This window comes from Zeus faber (assembly GCF_960531495.2).
Source record: "Zeus faber genome assembly, chromosome: 3".
NCBI lineage: Eukaryota > Metazoa > Chordata > Actinopteri > Zeiformes > Zeidae > Zeus > Zeus faber.
Window position 1 is genome coordinate 12,810,189 of NC_137190.1, and position 17,477 is coordinate 12,827,665.

Genomic DNA, 17,477 nt, shown 5'->3' on the forward strand with positions numbered 1-17,477 from the left:
GGCTGGTATCGATGGGATAGGGGGATTGGTGCGCTCAAATTTCCGTAAAGCATTTCCAGGAGAGAGGTTTTTGTGGTCGTGCAATGTGTGGGGCTGAAGAGCCTGAAGAGCCTGAAGAGCCCGACACACCGGACACTCGAGAGAGACCGGCGCACCCGACAAACAGGCCCTGTTTGACCTTGACAGGTCGGCCGTCAAGTTGTACACATGGTGTGACGGCGGATATCTGGGTGGAATACCATTCATGCATGAAGCGTGCAGAGGCAGCAGTCTTTTTGTGATGCAAAACTGCTGTACGGCGTTATTTGGCGCGGGATTTGCAACGGGTTTGGCGGAAGCTGTCGACGCGGGTTTGACCGCCAGCATAACCTTTGATATGTGAGGGAATATCTGTGACTTTGGCACTTGCGTGAAGGAGTCGTCGCTTTGCGGGTAAGACAGCTGACCCCTGAACCAAGCTGGATCCTTCTTGGCCTTTGATGCTGCGGGATCAGAGGAGGGGGGGGGGGGTATGACACTATGTTGCTGTGCGGGATCGGTCAATGCGCATGACGTTGTCTGTCCTCTTTTTTTGTTCTCTCTCGATTTGTTGGTGTACACCTGGAACAGCCGTGCTGAATGCAAGGCGACACCCTGGACCTCGATAGGCATCGTCCTGTCTTGGGATGTGGACCCTGCAGGCGCAGCTGGAGAGCTGATTTTCTGCCTCGGGCACAGGGCGGTGGGTTTTGCGGTCGGTGTACCCTTTGATATTTGAGGTAATATATTTGACCTGGGCCCCTGGTTGGTGCTTTGTGGCACTTGCGCTCGGGGGTCACTGCTCTGAGGGTGAGACAGCTGACCCCTGTGCTTAACTGGATCCTTGTTGGCCGTCGATGCCGCCACACCGGTCGAGGTGGCGGGAGGTATAAGTTTGTGTTGTTTACGATGAGGCGATGTACGTGACGTTCTCGGCCCTCTCTCTTTGTTGGTCTCTTCTTTCTTGGCGTACGCCTGGCCCAGCAGCGTTGAGAGTAAGGGGACGCCTCGGACTCCGACAGCTGACCTGGCCGACTGGGCGGGTCTGGAGGAAAAGAATCTGTTGTGTTGAGGCTCTAGCGACAAAGCGGCTGAATTCATGTAGCCAACCGTTTCCGCCGAAGCTTTGCTTCGCTCGGAGATCCATTTGGTGAGGCACCGAGGCTTCAGGACAGTATTTGGGGCAGTCTCCCGTAGAGAGGGCTTAGCGGGAGCGATGGGCGCCGCGTTGTGAAGGGAGGTAGACCCCGGAGGCACAGCTGGAGCAACGGCCCCGATTTCCTGTTTGGGGCACAGGGTAGTGGATTTTGCGTAAAGTGTAGATGCAGGTTTGATGGTCAGCATGGCCTTTGATATGTCCGGGAATATGTTTGACTTTGGCTTTCGCGAAAAGAGGCCGGTGCTTTGCGGGTAAGAAAGCCGACCCCTGAGTCTAACCGGATCCTTCTTGGACCTTGACGCCGGCGCTTCGGTCAGGGCGGCGGGAGGTATAACTTTGTGTTGCGTTTGATGAGGCTTTGCGCATGATGTTACCGGCCCTCTCTCTTTGTCGGTCTCTTCTTTCTTAGTGTACGCCTGGCCAAGCAGCGTGGAGAGCAATGCCACACCTTGGACTCCAACGGCCGACCCAACTGACCCAGCAGGTATGGATGGGAAGCATCTCCTGGGCTCAGGCTCTTGCGGCAAAGTGGCTGAGTCGATGTAACCAGCCGCTTCCATCGAAGCTTTGGTTCTCTCGGAGATCCATTTGGTGAGGCACCGAGGCTTCACTGCGTTATTTGATGCAGGCTTAGCCGTAACGGTGGGCATGGTGGCTCCAGCCAGAGTAGAGGTGAAATATCAGATCTGTGCTTTGTGTAGGATCATGGACAGTCCTGGAAGAGTTAGGTAGAGTAGGCAAAAATTACACAAATTTACTAGTATTGTCACTTCAAGAAATTATATTTAAGCAGTTATAAGTAAAGGTTATTCTATTCTTTGGCCTGGTGCCGACCCTGCTATTGCATATTGCACACGCAATGTGACGATATTAAGGGGATACTCCCACACATCACATCACATCAAGCAAATATGAGCCTTGAAAGCAAGGCGGTATGACTCAACATTGATATACGTTGACATACATTTATTTTTCATCATTGTTCAAAGGTCAGCACTGAATTAAGATCAAAATAGTAAACAAAATGTCTGTGAATCTACACATCATGTATACAGTATGGTGATATTCATAATATTTTTTCACTGAAAAACAAAGAAATTATTGACTCCGTTCTTAATTTTAAGGATTAACACATGGTTTGCACTTCCGCCCTTTCTAACAATGGTAACCAACAGTTGGCCATGTTTGTTCCTAAACCAGCATATACATCCTTGAACTGTCGGTCCCTCATTTGCAGTGATATCTTGGATGGAGGGCTGTAGGAGTAATGGGTTACAGTAGAGGACAGGGATCACAAACCATCCAGTGAGCTGTGACCAATAAAAAGCAACTTATATGGGCAAGCATTAATAGAATGGACTTGGGTTTATGGAAATGAACACTGTGCATATTTTATTTCTATTGGCCGTCCATAGACTTGACTTGATTGCTAACTCTTGGGATTTTTGGCCGACTATGGCTAGCTCAAAAACTGCGGTGTTGTGCTGCAAACCTTTGCTATAATAATAACATCTATACAATTCACGGTAAAATTGTGGAGGTGTGCTGGCCCTGTGTGGGTGTGTGCATGCTTACTGTACGTACATTTGCGTATGTGTATGTACGTATGCAAAAGCGTTATTCTTCTTTGGTGTAAACTGATGGCGGCGCCGCCAAATTGGTCTTTTATAGGGGGAAGTTGTGACATCATAAAGACATCACATGATGATGCCCCCTGGTTGGCGCAGCTACTGAGGGCAGGGTTACTGTAGGTGTGGAATTCCCCTAGTTACATGCGTTTCCATGATGACCTCAGTTCTCTAGCACATTCTGTCTTCGGTGGCCAAAACGTTCCACAAGGATAATGGTCATGGTCGTTTTGGTATATTTTCCATCTATGGGGCTCCAAAACTTGTGGGAGGAGCAGCGCGGCAAACTTTGCTGTAACAATAATAATCAAAACAGTAAGCATAATGTATGTGTGGTGCTGCAAACGTATTAAAAAAATAACAAAGTTATCGACCAGATACTTTATCACTTTATTTTTAAAGAGAAGACAAATAATATCAAATAGTGTTTGTTAATGAGTTATGGAGGAATGAAGTTTCTACAAAGAGCAACACCTTCAAAGTTAATCGGAGTAAACATTATTGCACTATTATATATATATTTATATATATTTTTTTATGTTTCTTTTTGTTGTAATTTATCATTTAAAGAACTCGGTGACAGGGCTGCCACTAAAGCCGTCCCTGCGCTCCACCAGACACAGCGCGTCTTCACTGACATCTGCCGGTTCATTGAGGAGCTCCGGGTGGGCGCGAACCTTCGTCTGATTGGCCGATCGCCGTGACACGTGGTCGCCGTGCGGCGTTTCGTAACGGGCGAACACGCGGTCTCTCCCGGAGCACGACCACCGGAGCGGTTTTCAGCAGCGACGACTACTACTGCAATAATAATAATAATAATAATAATAATAATAATAATACCAATACCAAACAACAACAACTGCTGCTACTACTACAGCAGCAGCAACAACTGCTGCTACTACTACAGCAGCAACAACAACAACAGCAGCAGCAGCAGCAGCCGCAGCAGCCACTTGGTGGTATTTGAGGTTAGGGTGCCTGTTTGTCGTTGGTGTGTGGGATGGTTCGTTCTCTACTTTCCACCTGGTTCTAGGTTTCCATTTTTCCTGTCAGTTTGAGCGATGCGGATCTCGTGGTTGAACTGCCATGCCAACATCGCATCAACATCTGCCGTCGGTAATCACAGCGATTCAAGGTTTCACCCAAAGTTCTTTCGCTCTTCTTTTTTTTTTTTTTTTTTTTTTTTCTTGCGGTTGTTATTGTTCGATTGGTTCGTTTTTGTGGTAGATCTTATTGCCTTTCGTTAATTCATAGGTTTACATTTATTGTTCATCAGTGGGTTATTGTAATAACCACGATTTTTTGTTGTGTTAATTGTTTATCGTAGGTATATCTTTAAAAATTTTTTTTTTTTGTACGTTCCCTATTTTCTTTTTTTTACCTTTTATACTTAATTCTAGGTGTATTGCATGTTGCCATTTTCTTTTCTCCATTTGTATGTGTGGTGTGGTTTGAGCAGCCACACCTGTCCTGAGTCTAGATATTTGGGGCCCAGGATCAGAGTGGCTGCATACCTGTTGCTCATTGGTCGGTCTAGCAAGCAACAAGTAGAAACCCCATCTCCACACACACTCAGCGGGAGCGCCCTTGTCATGACACATCGCTGTCTGCTCCTGGGCTAATTCCAACGAGCTCTCTCTCTACAATAAACTGGTGTGACTTCAACGCCATCGTCTGTGTCTCTGTGCCGGAGGTCCCTGGAAACGGCACTTGGGTGGCGTGTGGCAGGCGAAACTGCCACAGTATTGTCATCACTCTGCTAAATAATTGCGGATTGTTAGATCGATGCGAGCTGCCTTGTACATTACAACGTCCGTCTGTCTATAGGTTGGTCTGTCTATAGGTCTGTCTGTCTTTTATTTGTTGCAATGAACGCATGGTGCCACTGTGTGTTCACAGCCATGCCGCACACATGCATCCACTGGTTCCGCAAGGGACTCAGATTGCACGACAACCCATCGTTGGCGGCTGCTTTGAGGGACTGCATGGAGATCTACCCGGTGTTTGTCCTGGACCCCCACGTCCACGGCACCGCCACAGTGTGTATCAACCGCTGGAGGTTCCTTATTGGAGCGCTCAAAGACCTGGACTCTAGCCTCCGGAAACTCAACTCCAGGTAGGAACCAGAAAGGAGACACTTCCTCCGTGTCACTAGAGAGTATGTTGGTTTGCAGTGTGTAGCAATCCATCTTCCAATTTCAATTAATATGATGATGGCGATTGATTCACTATTGTGTCCCAAGACTTCATAACAAGTTTCAACATGAATCAAATGATGATCTCAAATGTAGTTAGGCTTCTCTTACCACTGCCATACATACCAGCAGTCAGCGAGTAACACTTGACTGTTTCTCCCCTGTGCAGACTGTTTGTGGTGCGAGGGAAGCCGGAGGACGTCTTCCCCAAACTGTTCCAAAAGTGGAAAGTGACCAAGTTGACGTACGAGTACGACACCGAGCCGTACAGCCTGAGCCGGGACAAGGCGGTGACCACTCTGGCTGGAGAACACGGAGTCCAGGTCGTCTACAAAGTCTCCCACACGCTCTACGACATAGACAGGTCAGCGAGTGATTCAATGACGAGTGGAATATCTTGTGTTTGCAAAGGAAAGTGCTCTACGCCACATGGAACTAGTGAAGTACACACCAAAAAGCGCAGTCAAAACAGTTGTCTGGTGACTGGGGGAACAACTGTGATTCAACCTATCTGGTTTATCTATGAAGGGTTCTCATTGTGTAATTGTAACAGCTAAATGGCTTGTCATTTGCACACACTGTAAAATATCTTTCGATTTTTTTTTTTATTTGTATGTGGGGTTGGTGTGGTTTGAGCAGCCACACCTGTCCTGGGTCTAGGTAATTAGGGCCCTGTTTGTTGGTCTAAAGAGCAACAGGTAAATCCCCAATCCCCACACACACTCAGGAGAGGAGCCCTGGTCATGAGACATGTCCATCTGCTCCTGGGCTTATTCCACTTAGCCCACTCTCTACAATAAACTCAAACCCCAACATCTGTGTCTCTGTGCCGGAGGTCCCTGAAAAATGGCACTTGGGTGGCGTGTGTTGGGCGAAATTGCCACAGTATGTCTTGTGTAGATAGTTTTAGACATTGTTACTAGAATTTTTTAAATTTTATTTTTTTTGTAAAATGTTGCTTTACTTTTTTACCATTCTCTTGGAAGTACAAGGGGACATTGAAGACCAGGATCGAATTCCTTATATGTGTAAGCATACTTGGCTAATAAAGCCTGATTCAGATTTTAAAAAAAAATAATAATAATAATAAAAAAAAATATATATATATATATATATATATATATATATATATATATATATATATATATATATATATATTACATTACATTTAGCATCATGTCAAATTCTGAAGTACAATCCTTGTTTTTTTATTAAGCATTTCATTCTTGGGAAGTATTGGATTTAACCTTTGTACCACAGTGGCTCATGGTTATTCCCTGACAGTTAAAAGACGTTATTTATGTCTTCATAGGATAATAGAGGAAAACAACGGAAAGCCTCCACTAACTTATGTCCGGATGCAGACAGTGGTTAAGAGCCTGGGCCCCCCAAAAAGACCAATTCCTGCTCCAACTTTAGAAGACATGAAAGGTAAAAATAATAAGGATGCCTCAGAAGGCAATACATTTGTCTTTTTTGTAATTATTTTAATCCCCAATTGTAATCGTTCGGATTGTTATTTTCCTCTGAATTCTTCGGGCTAAAACTGTGGAACACAACAACCACAGAAGCTACGAAACATGGTTGAGGTCTCGTTAGAACCGGGACGTCACAAACATCTCGAGGTTCACGTTTCATCCAAATTGATCCACATACAGTACGGAGCAAAAATTAGTGAAAAGCCGGCTAAATCTGACCCACAGTAGCCAAACACTCCAACGTTTGAAAACTAATGGGACGAGATGAGTTTCAGAGTAAGACGCTTTGTGACGTCATCATTCAATGGACTGTAAATGTGCAGATTATGGTTCAAAACGTCCATTCGCACCGTGTGTGGCTTAGAGTCCATCGCTCTGCAATGGTTTGATTACAGATTAGGCTTCTGTGTGTTTATGTACCATCTTACCTGGTAGATGACTGTGGATCTGTTTGATTGATATTTGATCTCTTTGGTCCTCCTTGCTTTACCGGATTCATGAAAAAACAACCCTGTGACCATGTAGGGTCCACCCGACTGTGGGAATGAATGATGCAGTGATGTACTTGGAACGCGTCGGAAAAATAGAACCTTTGTTATACAAGTCTAGGGTTCGTCTCTGAGTGCTCGTAAAACTCAAAATTGTAACTCGTGCTACGCTCCACAGAATCAGGAGAACTGTAATACGTATCTAACAGGACTGCACTGGACCCCGTGCATTGCTGCCTGCAGCTATATTTATGATTGCGATTCAGAGGACCCCCCTCCTCTCCCTCGCTGCAGATGTGAAAACACCTTATTCAGACGGTCATGAGGAGGAGTTTGGGATCCCCACGCTGGAGGAGCTGGGACAGGACACAGCGTCGCTCAAAGAGGAGGCGTTTCCTGGAGGAGAGCGGGAAGCGCTAAGGAGACTGGACCAACACATGCAGAGAACGGTACGCAGCTTTTTATACCCTGTTTTTATTCCCTTTTCCTAACTTTTTTGTACTTCTCAGAAAAAACCTTGAATCTAGAATTGCAGTGTATTTATTTATTATTATTATTATTTTTTTTTTGTTGTCTTGAAATACAGATTGCTTTTGCTGGATTTAAGAATAAAGTTTGGTTTGTACTAATAATTTGTCCTGTGCATAGTATCGCATTTTGTTTATTCTGTATTTTTTTATATATTTAAATATTTCTGTTTTGTATATTTTGGCTATTTGTGTATATCGGCATTTTTTTTATTTTTATTTTTTAATTCGTCAAGCTTCTTTCTTGAATAATTGTCTGTAGAGAAACGGAACAATCCTCTCCATATGAAATTCCTAAAAATATGAAAATGTACTACGGAATAAACTGTGATGTGTCTGTCCGTCTACCCCCACCCAACCCACCCAGGGATGGGTGTGTGGTTTTGAGAAGCCCCAGACGTCTCCCAATTCCCTGAGCCCCAGCACCACCGTCCTCAGTCCCTACGTCACCTGGGGCTGCCTGTCTGCACGCACCTTCTGGTGGAGGCTGACAGAGGTCTACCAAGGGGTGGGTGGCAATACATGTGGTCCAAATCAGAGTTTCCGTGAGATAAAAGTTCCTGCCGGTCGCCGTGTCCTGGAAGATTTCAGTGTCTGTCCGGACAAATGGGAGAGATTCCTGTCAAATATTATCTGTATTTATTGAGCTAAAAAACAATAAAATACTTTTGTACTGAAGATTCTAAATAGAGCAAGTTCCGTCAGTTAATGCCGTCTTACAAAATAAATATTACGCATGTTAATCCTTAATCAAATTTCCGTTCCTGATCAGTAAGTAACAAGTGCAGATGCTTTAACATTTCGCTTAAACAAAAATTTTGATTTGGATCAAAAACAAAATAAATATGGCAAGTAGGTCTAAATAAATAAAACAAGTTTGTGGTTTTGTCGACATGTTTTACACAATGGATATTAACCGTCTGTGCTGGGTCGGAACCTCTCTCTGTCTGTCTGTCTGTCTGTCTGTGTGTGTGTGTGTGTGTGTGTGTGTGTGTGTGTGTGTGTGTGCGTGCGCGTGCGCGTGCGTGCGCACGATTGGTTAGAGATGAAAGGTCAGTTTTAAATCGTCCAAACTGATTGGCTTTCCGTTGCAACTTGCCGAGTGTGATCTGTGGATTTTTTTTTTATCAAAATGATCCAGTCTATTTTATTTTGACAATGAGAGGGAAAAAAAAATGGTGATAATTATCGTTTTATCAGCCAGCACTAATTCAAATTGCGCTTTGAGGGAATTATTACAACGGACATTATGACCGGAGAGATTGAAATATGTTGGACTTCAACAGATTTTCGGTCAAAAACCGGTAATCACACGGAAACTCTGGTCCAAATGTGTTAATATCAAACAAAACATTTTCTCCATCTCACCATCATTTGGTTTTTATTTATTTTTAATTTGCAGAAGAAGCATTCCGCTCCGCCGGTTTCCCTGCATGGCCAGCTGCTGTGGAGAGAGTTCTTCTACACCGCCAGCGTGGGCATCCCAAACTTCAACAAGATGGTGGACAATCCCGTGTGCACCCAAATCGACTGGGACACCAACCCGGAGTATTTGGCTGCATGGAAAGAGGTAATGAGGTTTTAATGGAGAGAATTATTTAATAGAAAAAATGTTTTAATTGTTTTTCTGCTATTTACGGTTATATTTGTTGTTTATTGTTAGGTTTCGTGTTTATTGGCATATTTTATTATGTGCAGTTAACTAATACAATTGAGCAATACGATAGAGTATGAAAAAGAAAATGGCCTACCAGTAATAAAATATAAGTATGTATGTTAGTTAGTTACGAGGGGCCAGCCCGCACCATGTTTTCACAATAAAATCTTCCACGGTGACAAATTTCTGAGATTTATTTTCGATACAGTCCTCCGAGTATTCTACCGACAAAGACACGACATGAACAGCCGATTGTACAGTAGGAGCCCGGCGTGCTCCGGCTGGCCCCCTGCAGTGGGGATGAGGCCCCCCCCCCCCCCCGCCTCGCAGCAGGGATGGGGGGGGGGGGGGGCAGACCTGACGGGGCAGGTCTTCTTCAAAGACCCATTTGAACTCCTCCCAACCTGAGCCGGTGCAAAGAGAATCACAGATCGCAGATTCGGGAACCTCCGATTACGAACCTCGGAACCCTGTAATACGTACCTAACATGAGTAAACTGGACCCCGTGTTTTGCTGCCTACAGCTATATTTATTATTATTATCATTATTATTAGTAGTATAATCATAAAAATATGCTGTTCTTTAAATTGATGGTTCGTTCAAATTCTACAGCAGAACATAAGCGGACTATCTATTAACCAATCTGTTTCCGTATTCTTTTAAGGCCCGTACTGGTTTCCCCTTCATCGACGCCATCATGACCCAGTTGAGGCAGGAAGGCTGGATCCACCACCTGGCGAGACACGCCGTGGCCTGCTTCCTCACCAGGGGAGACCTGTGGATCAGCTGGGAGGAGGGACAGAAGGTGCAATCCCTGAATCATTCCCCCCACCCCCGCTGTCTTTGCGTCTCCAAGTGCGTCACACTGCCTGATTTTAACGCGCACACATTTGCTGCTCCTCCCCAAAAGGTGTTTGAGGAGTTTTTATTGGATGGGGACTGGGCCCTGAACGCTGGGAACTGGCAGTGGCTCTCCGCCAGCACCTTTTTCCACCAGTACTTCAGGGTCTACTCCCCCGTGGCTTTCGGGAAAAAGACTGACAAGAACGGCGACTATATCAAGTAAGATAATAAGACCACAAGCTCAAATAATAAAAATGAGTCTGAGAACTTTTGTATATTCTATAAATATTTTTTAATATTTATGTTCTGTATTTTTAGCTATCTGGCTTTTTTAAATTTTTTTTTTTTTTTATTAAAATTTGTTTTCACACTGTTACGCTTTCTAGTAGATTCTAGTAAGCTAAGCAGAGAAACTTGCCAAATTCCTTGTATTAAAAAAACAAAACTTGGTCGTATAAACTCTTATTCTGGTTCTGATTGATGATAGATGGATAGATAGTTTATTCATCCTGAAGGGAAATTGCCGCCCCCCAGCAGCTCACATCAACACAATTATCAAAGTAATAAATCAATATAATAAAAATAATAATAAAGTGGAATATATACAATATACCTAACAGTACTAAAACTGTTTAAACTATGGATTGTGAACATGTATTTGAACCATAACCATTATTCTGTCCAAGGAAATATGTGCCCGTGCTCAAGAAGTTCCCAGCCCAGTACGTGTACGAGCCCTGGAAGGCTCCCCGCAGCGTGCAGGTGGCAGCAGGGTGCATTGTGGGTAAAGACTATCCCCGTCCGCTCGTCGAGCACGAGGTGATCAGCAAGAAGAACGTCCAGAGAATGAAGGCAGCGTACGCCAAGAGACCCAGAGATAACACCCAGCCGCCCGCCGCTGCTAAAGGTCATTCACCAAAATTACCGCATATTCACTCTTCATTGTTTATCTTCAGGTTTGTTTATTTCCGGTTCACTGTCGCTTTGTTTAAATCTGCCTTGTTTAGGTTTATTGTATAGGACAGAGCTCTAGTTCGTTTTTCGCCCCTCGGGAGGCGTCGGCATCCGGCGACTCCCGCCCTGTGAACTGCGTAGTGTTTGCCACGCGTGGACAAACAACCCGAGACGACGCTGCGTTCAATGGAGACTCGGAAATCTGTAACACACGTAGCTTTTCACAAAACCCCGAAAAACTGTAACTGGTCACAGAATGCGTTTTCACACCGTAGGAAGTTCTCAGAAGCTTTGGGGGAATAGTTCCTCTCTTCTGTGTCCGCACTGCATGATCCAGGAACGATGGTAATTAGGGATGTAACCAGGTATACCCCCGTATCAAGCAACCACAGCCTGTACAACCCCGCCCGCGGTATAAAATTATGTTGCAATATTTAAGGTGTAAACTTAGATTCACCCCATGTTGCCGCTGTGTGGCCGCAGACGGCCAAATGTCTTATTAATCCATCCAATGAGTAATTTCGCCGAGCGCCGCGTTCCGCCAGAACTGCTTACGCCAATATTATACGACACAGTGCTTTACCTTACTTGCGTGGGCATGGGGGCGAGCGTGACCAAAGATGGCAGAACGCTCATTGGATGGATTATTGCCCACGCGCAACTTGCGATCCGTTGTCCGTGACCCGGCGTTAGAGATTCACAGTCTCTCCAAAGAAGACCAATACAGAGTGTTTTTATTGTAGATGTATTTATTGTAAGTGAATGAAACCAAAACTGTGCGTAACGGAAAAACTTCCTCTGTCACTGCCCCCCCCCCCCTTGTAAACAACAACGATAATATTGTGTGTCGTGATATTTGGCCATATATTTGGAAATTTTGTATATCTCCCAAGCCTAGTCAGACCCAGGACGTCTCAGACATCTCGTGGTTCAAGTTTGATCCATATCGATCCACATTCGGAGCAGGAATTGCCAGAAAAAAACGATTTAAATTTGAACGTTCATGACTCGCCTACATCGAGGTTCTAAAACCTCCGGTCGGGTGGTGGGGCGAGCCGCCATCTTTGTTTACGCGCAGAACTGCTTTACGCCAATATTTTACGACACGACATGAAGATGAAGTGTCTGTCTGTAGGAAAATCTTCCACTGTTAATGTCAATTTATAGAAAAAAAAAAAGTTTTTCTTTTATTTCAGGTGAAAAGCGGAAGGCTGTGTATATGGAGGACATGCCGAATAATAAGAACATGAAGTCATGAGCTGTGTATGAATGCTCAATCTTTGTATTTTTTTAACTACATTTGCTGTTATAAGTACTGTTCATAAATATCCCTTTTGTGTCCCTGTCCAGACCACATCCTTTAGTACAGTGGTTCTCAAACTTTTTTTTGTTATAACATTATATAAAACCAATATTTTTAAATTTTCGGAGTACCCCACAGTCCACCTCGGGGTAAGGGTGCCCCACCATTTACGAAACACTGCTGTAGTTTGTAAGTGTAATCTAATAATGAGAAATGTTTATTGCTGTTTGTTTGCTGCTTTCTATTGACTGTTACTATTAAAACTTTTTGAAAACTACATATTGCAATTTGATTTTTCTATTATTTCAGGAAATAAGTATTTTAGTTAATATTTTACACCTGTCATTCAGTTTATAGAATATCTTGTAAATCTTAAATACAACTGTGTTAAACCAAAATTGGCTATGAAAGTGTTTTGCAGTCATAATTAATTTACTAATATACTTTTTTTTTTAAATTGAAAAAAGGCGGGTTTAGACACAAACAGGATGTGATGAAAAACATTAATGAGCAGGCTTTTTCAAAGACACATTTTTAGTATTTATAAAAAAAAAAAACATTGCTCTTGTTATTTATTAGATTAATCCAATTATATTCTAATAGACTAAGGTTGCGGTTCTTGTAGTTAAGATGTCTGATTTCGTCATTTTCATCTCTGCCACCAGAGGTCAGTGTAGACTTAAATAAAATAAATTACAAACATTCTTTATTTCAAAAAGGATATTTGAATGTTTTTGTGTTGTTTTTTATCTTGCATGAAATTACATATCCAATATTTCTTATGGTATGTATTAAACTTGATGGTGTGTGTGTGTGATGTATATTAATTAATTCATGTACGGTATATGTTAAAGTCGTATTAGGGCACATTTGCAATATGAGGTTGAATGCTTACCATGTGCAGCCTCTTCTATTCTAATCTAAATTGGCGGTTTTCAGTCAGCCTGAAATAAGTCCTATTTGGCATCACAGGCAAAGTCAAGCTTATAAGCATTATGCATTGAGGTGTGTGTGTGTGTGTGTGTGTAAGGGAGACAGTAATGGGGCTGGCTACAGCTGTTCTCGGAGGTCAAGTGTTCCCTGGTATTCTGCTTCCTTGGAGCTGACACTGTGTGAATATCCAGCTGATGATGTCACAACCTCGGCAGCGGCCCGCACAGTCTTATTACAAAGCCAAGTCCAGTTTCCACAGAGACCTGTCAAACAGCACAACAAGCTGCTCTCCAAGTGTGTGTGTGTATGGTGTGTGTGTGCGTGTGTGCTCTTACAGCCCATATGATCCTAGGAAAACTCAGGTGGGAGATACATCAATATCAGCTTCTTTCTTGTGTGTCTCATTAACGTGTTGCATTTGGAGGTCTGCGGTCTAATCCAGGTTTATAAATGTCTGTCTGTCTGTCTGTCTGTCTGTCGGCATGCCTTGATCCCCCGCTCCGGGGCAGGCGGGCCATGTCCACGTCGACACCTTTTGACTTTGCCCGCTGCAGCTTGGTGCAAGTTCTATATACTGTATGCTTGATTTATTTCAGGGGTTAATTTGCGCCACAGACTGTAAGCCTGTACATTGATAAACCACATTAGCATTTCAAGTGTTCTATCCCTTGCAGCTCTCCAGACGCATTTTTTATGATATATGAAAATAGAAATTCCCGTATGACGTGCCAACTTAAAATGAACGGTGCTCTGCAAGGAGGCAGTTAGACAGACTGGGGTCTATAGGGAAACTGCGGAAGCTGCATGGGGTCTAATTGTCACATAAAGTAAAATCATCTCAACCAAAAAATTAATTTGAATGTTTTCTAAATCATACACAACATTTGGAAATGTTGCATGAAAATGTAAAAAAAAACAACCCAAAAAAACAAGTAGTAATTTGTAATACCTAACTAAGTCACTCCACGCGTCAGTTTTAAACCAGTTTGTCTGTTTACAAAATGTGAGCCTTGTGAACCAGAGGAGAGGATTATTATTTTTTTTGGGGGGGGGAGTGGAAGGGGGGAGGCTTGCAATTTACCCATTTGATCTTTCCCTGCGTGTCCATGCTTGTGATTTATCATTTCTAATTTACACCCAATGCCAACGAGTTATCCTGGGCACAGAATCACATTTCGTATATTTTTATATATGTTTTCTTTATTTTTTCTTTTGATATTTGTGTATATTTGACTATTTGTTTTATTTATTTATTTTAATTCTATTTATTTTCGTTTACATTTTATTTTATATATATAGATTTCAAAAAAAGCTTTTTTGAATGCTAATTGTCTATAGAAATGCACCAATCCTCCCTTTGACCAATTCCCCCGTGCATGCACACAGTACTTGGGCTCCCCTGGTGTTTAATATTAAGGTCCATATTATGTGGTTTTGTCGGTGCACTCGGCAATTCGGGGGACCTCTCTACAGCCGCAGCTCGAGTGCAGCGATGACGTTTTCATGCAGAGCAGCATTACAAAAGGCTCTGACACATCGGGCCATGTTCCCTCTGCCCATTTTAATTCTACGCCTTAGTTTCTGGGAACCGCCCACGGACGACATTAGGACCTTAAGCATCAGCGCCGTCTCATCCAGCCACTACTTAGGCAACTGGCGGCAAGCGCCCGAAAAAGCCCGGGAATTGCTCAATTATGTGGACAAATGAGATTCATTTATTATGGCTAACATGTGTGTTGATGTCTGTCGCTGAATAGAACACAGTGGGGTTTTTTGTTTTTTTCTTTGCGCCACAGGCCCAAAACACAGGTGGCTCTCATCAGAGGGTCTGGAAACGACCGGTCACAATGTTCACGCTGCAAATAAGCTCTTACATCTCACCCTGAAATGGTGACTAGACAGAGCCTCTGTTGAAACGCAATATTTTGATTTCTTGTCCAGAGTTCCGTCTAATTTCTTATTTCCTTTCCTTCCAACGCCCCCCTCCCCGCAGTGCGTACATACATCTTACTTCTGTGAGGGCGATAGCTTTTCCATTTCCACCCGATCCTAATTATTGGTCACAAGAATCAGCATTTGCATGTATGCCCAATGATAACGCTCGTACAAAGCGTGGCCACTCCACCTCTCCGACGGCTCGGACGACACGTCTGGCACCCGCACCTCCTCACTTTCATTGCACCACGGGGTTTGTTTCACCCCCTGACTCACGCCTGCGAGCCGATCTGCCAGGCCGAGCACATCTGGTAGCTACCCCGGTAACGGTATATTTTCAGATACTGGACCGAGTTTTATGACAGTGGCGTAAAAGTGCAATTGCGCTCAGAAACTGTAGCGGCGTCAAATACCAAATACCAGCAATGACACAGTGCTGCTTTAAGGGATTGTTATTTTCAGTCGTTTGTTGAAAATAATACAATTATTCGTATTTGTAATTTATTTTCATAATTTTTTTTATTATGATATTTTCAATAGTTGAGCACTTTCTACTCCTAGCCTAGTTAGCCTGGACCAGAAGGCAATAAAAGCCACAAATGAATTGGACCGCTAGACCGGTTTTACTATGGGACATTTTTAATCTTTTTTTTTTTGCTGCGGCGGGCCTCAAGTCTTTTAAATCCTAGCGAGGGCGGCTCGGTAAAAAAAAACTTTGAATACCACTAGTACTAGAGAGTCAGTAGACACCTCAATTAAAAAAAAGGTTCATTTCTCCTACATGAATCTTTCAGTGTGGGATAGAGCAGGAGTTTGGACGGAGCTAAACTTAGCAGAGTTAAAAGGCAACGGGAACACACGCCGCTCCCCACTTATGATTCAGACTCACTCGCTTGTTGCCATTATTTTAGCTGGCACATTGTTTTCATGGAATGTCCAAAGCTCTGCAAAGAAAATCCTAAATGTATGAGAGCTCCAAACCGACCGTTAGGCTGGACGAGGTGCCTGAGCGTTCCGCGCGTGGGGAATTTAGTCGTTTCCGTAATTTGCGTGTAGTTCCTCGTGGATGCAGGAGGTGAGAGTCTGTGCAGCCGCTTCACACCGTGTTGTGCTTTGATCCGTCCTCACACACCCTTTCACAACGCCAGGATCATGTTGAGGGTGTTCGGAGAAAATCCATATCCTCGAGGATCACCAAGTTCAGTTCAGTTGTTGGAGAAAACCTTTCTGAACCCTGTCTTAACCAATTACACAATATTTCTGTTGATGAATTCAAGTATGATAACCATTACAACCTGTTTCGATCAATTACTAAACTTCTGTTGATCAATTTGAGTATAACAATTACCCTCGAGGTTCTCCGCGTGCTTGTTGATGGAGTTGGAGCGTCAATCAGGGGACGTAACACGACTTTAGGAGTTGGTCATGTTTATTGTCCGGCAGAATCAAAAAGTACAAGATACAGAGTCTCTGGGTCCGCACTTTGTATCCCTGACAGAGCTACGGAGCAGGGTCAGTTCGCAAAGTATGAGCCCCGCTCCTTCTTCCCTGGACCCTTATATAGTCTAATCTACGCGCAGAACCACATGTGCGCAACTGGTCACAAAAGGACATATGGATTACAAAGAACTGACTCCAACCAGAGGCGCACGTGCAGAACAACATGAACAACATGAACTCAAGCGGAACAATATGTGCAACACGTACGCAAGCGGCTACCAGCAAGAACAACATGTGCGCGATTGGTCATAAAAAGGACGTATGGAGCGGTTTCCAACCAGAGGCGCCATATTATTTCTAACAAGGGCCACGGGCCGCCGTCTGCAGCACATCCACGTTTGTCAACGGGGCGATCAGCGGCCGGGGTTCATCTCATCTCATCCCATAATGGTCGGCTACATAATAATATAAGTTAATAATACAAGTCTTTGCTTGCAAATAGATGCAAAAATAAGCTGAAATGCGTTTTCAATCCCGTCGTCAGCTGATGATAACATTTTTTGTATTGATAGTTGTGTGTTTAGCTGTACAGTAATGGATTCATTTAACAGCTGAACATTCTCTAAAATGAGATGTTAAGGAAATAAATAAATATAGAAATTTAAGAGACCAATAGATAAATAATTTAATAAATACATAAATATATAAATACATTTATTCATTCATCAATTCATTAATTTAAAGGGAAATAAATAACATCAAAAAATGAATGTACATTATAAAGAAATACAAATAAAATTGAGTCTACATAGTAGAGTTGGCTTCATTTGCATAACGATAAACAACTAAAGATTTAAAAACACTTTAATACATTACAACAACAAATGCAACAAAAGCAAGCAATTCATAACCAAAATC

At 43.3% G+C, this 17,477-nt stretch overlaps 1 protein-coding gene across 1 annotated transcript; it reads left to right on the top strand.

Annotated features, from left to right (window-relative positions):
- The first annotated feature begins 3,652 nt into the window (after window positions 1-3,652).
- cry5 (cryptochrome circadian regulator 5) lies at window positions 3,653-12,409 on the top strand. The gene is made up of 11 exons (XM_079998198.1): window positions 3,653-3,773; window positions 4,705-4,921; window positions 5,170-5,364; window positions 6,313-6,431; window positions 7,261-7,415; window positions 7,861-8,001; window positions 8,896-9,063; window positions 9,816-9,956; window positions 10,062-10,213; window positions 10,681-10,901; window positions 12,145-12,409. Exons 2-11 carry the CDS (start codon window positions 4,707-4,709, stop codon window positions 12,204-12,206), a joined length of 1,569 nt encoding a protein of 522 aa, XP_079854324.1. The 5' UTR covers window positions 3,653-3,773; window positions 4,705-4,706; the 3' UTR covers window positions 12,207-12,409.
- The last annotated feature ends 5,068 nt before the right edge of the window (window positions 12,410-17,477 follow it).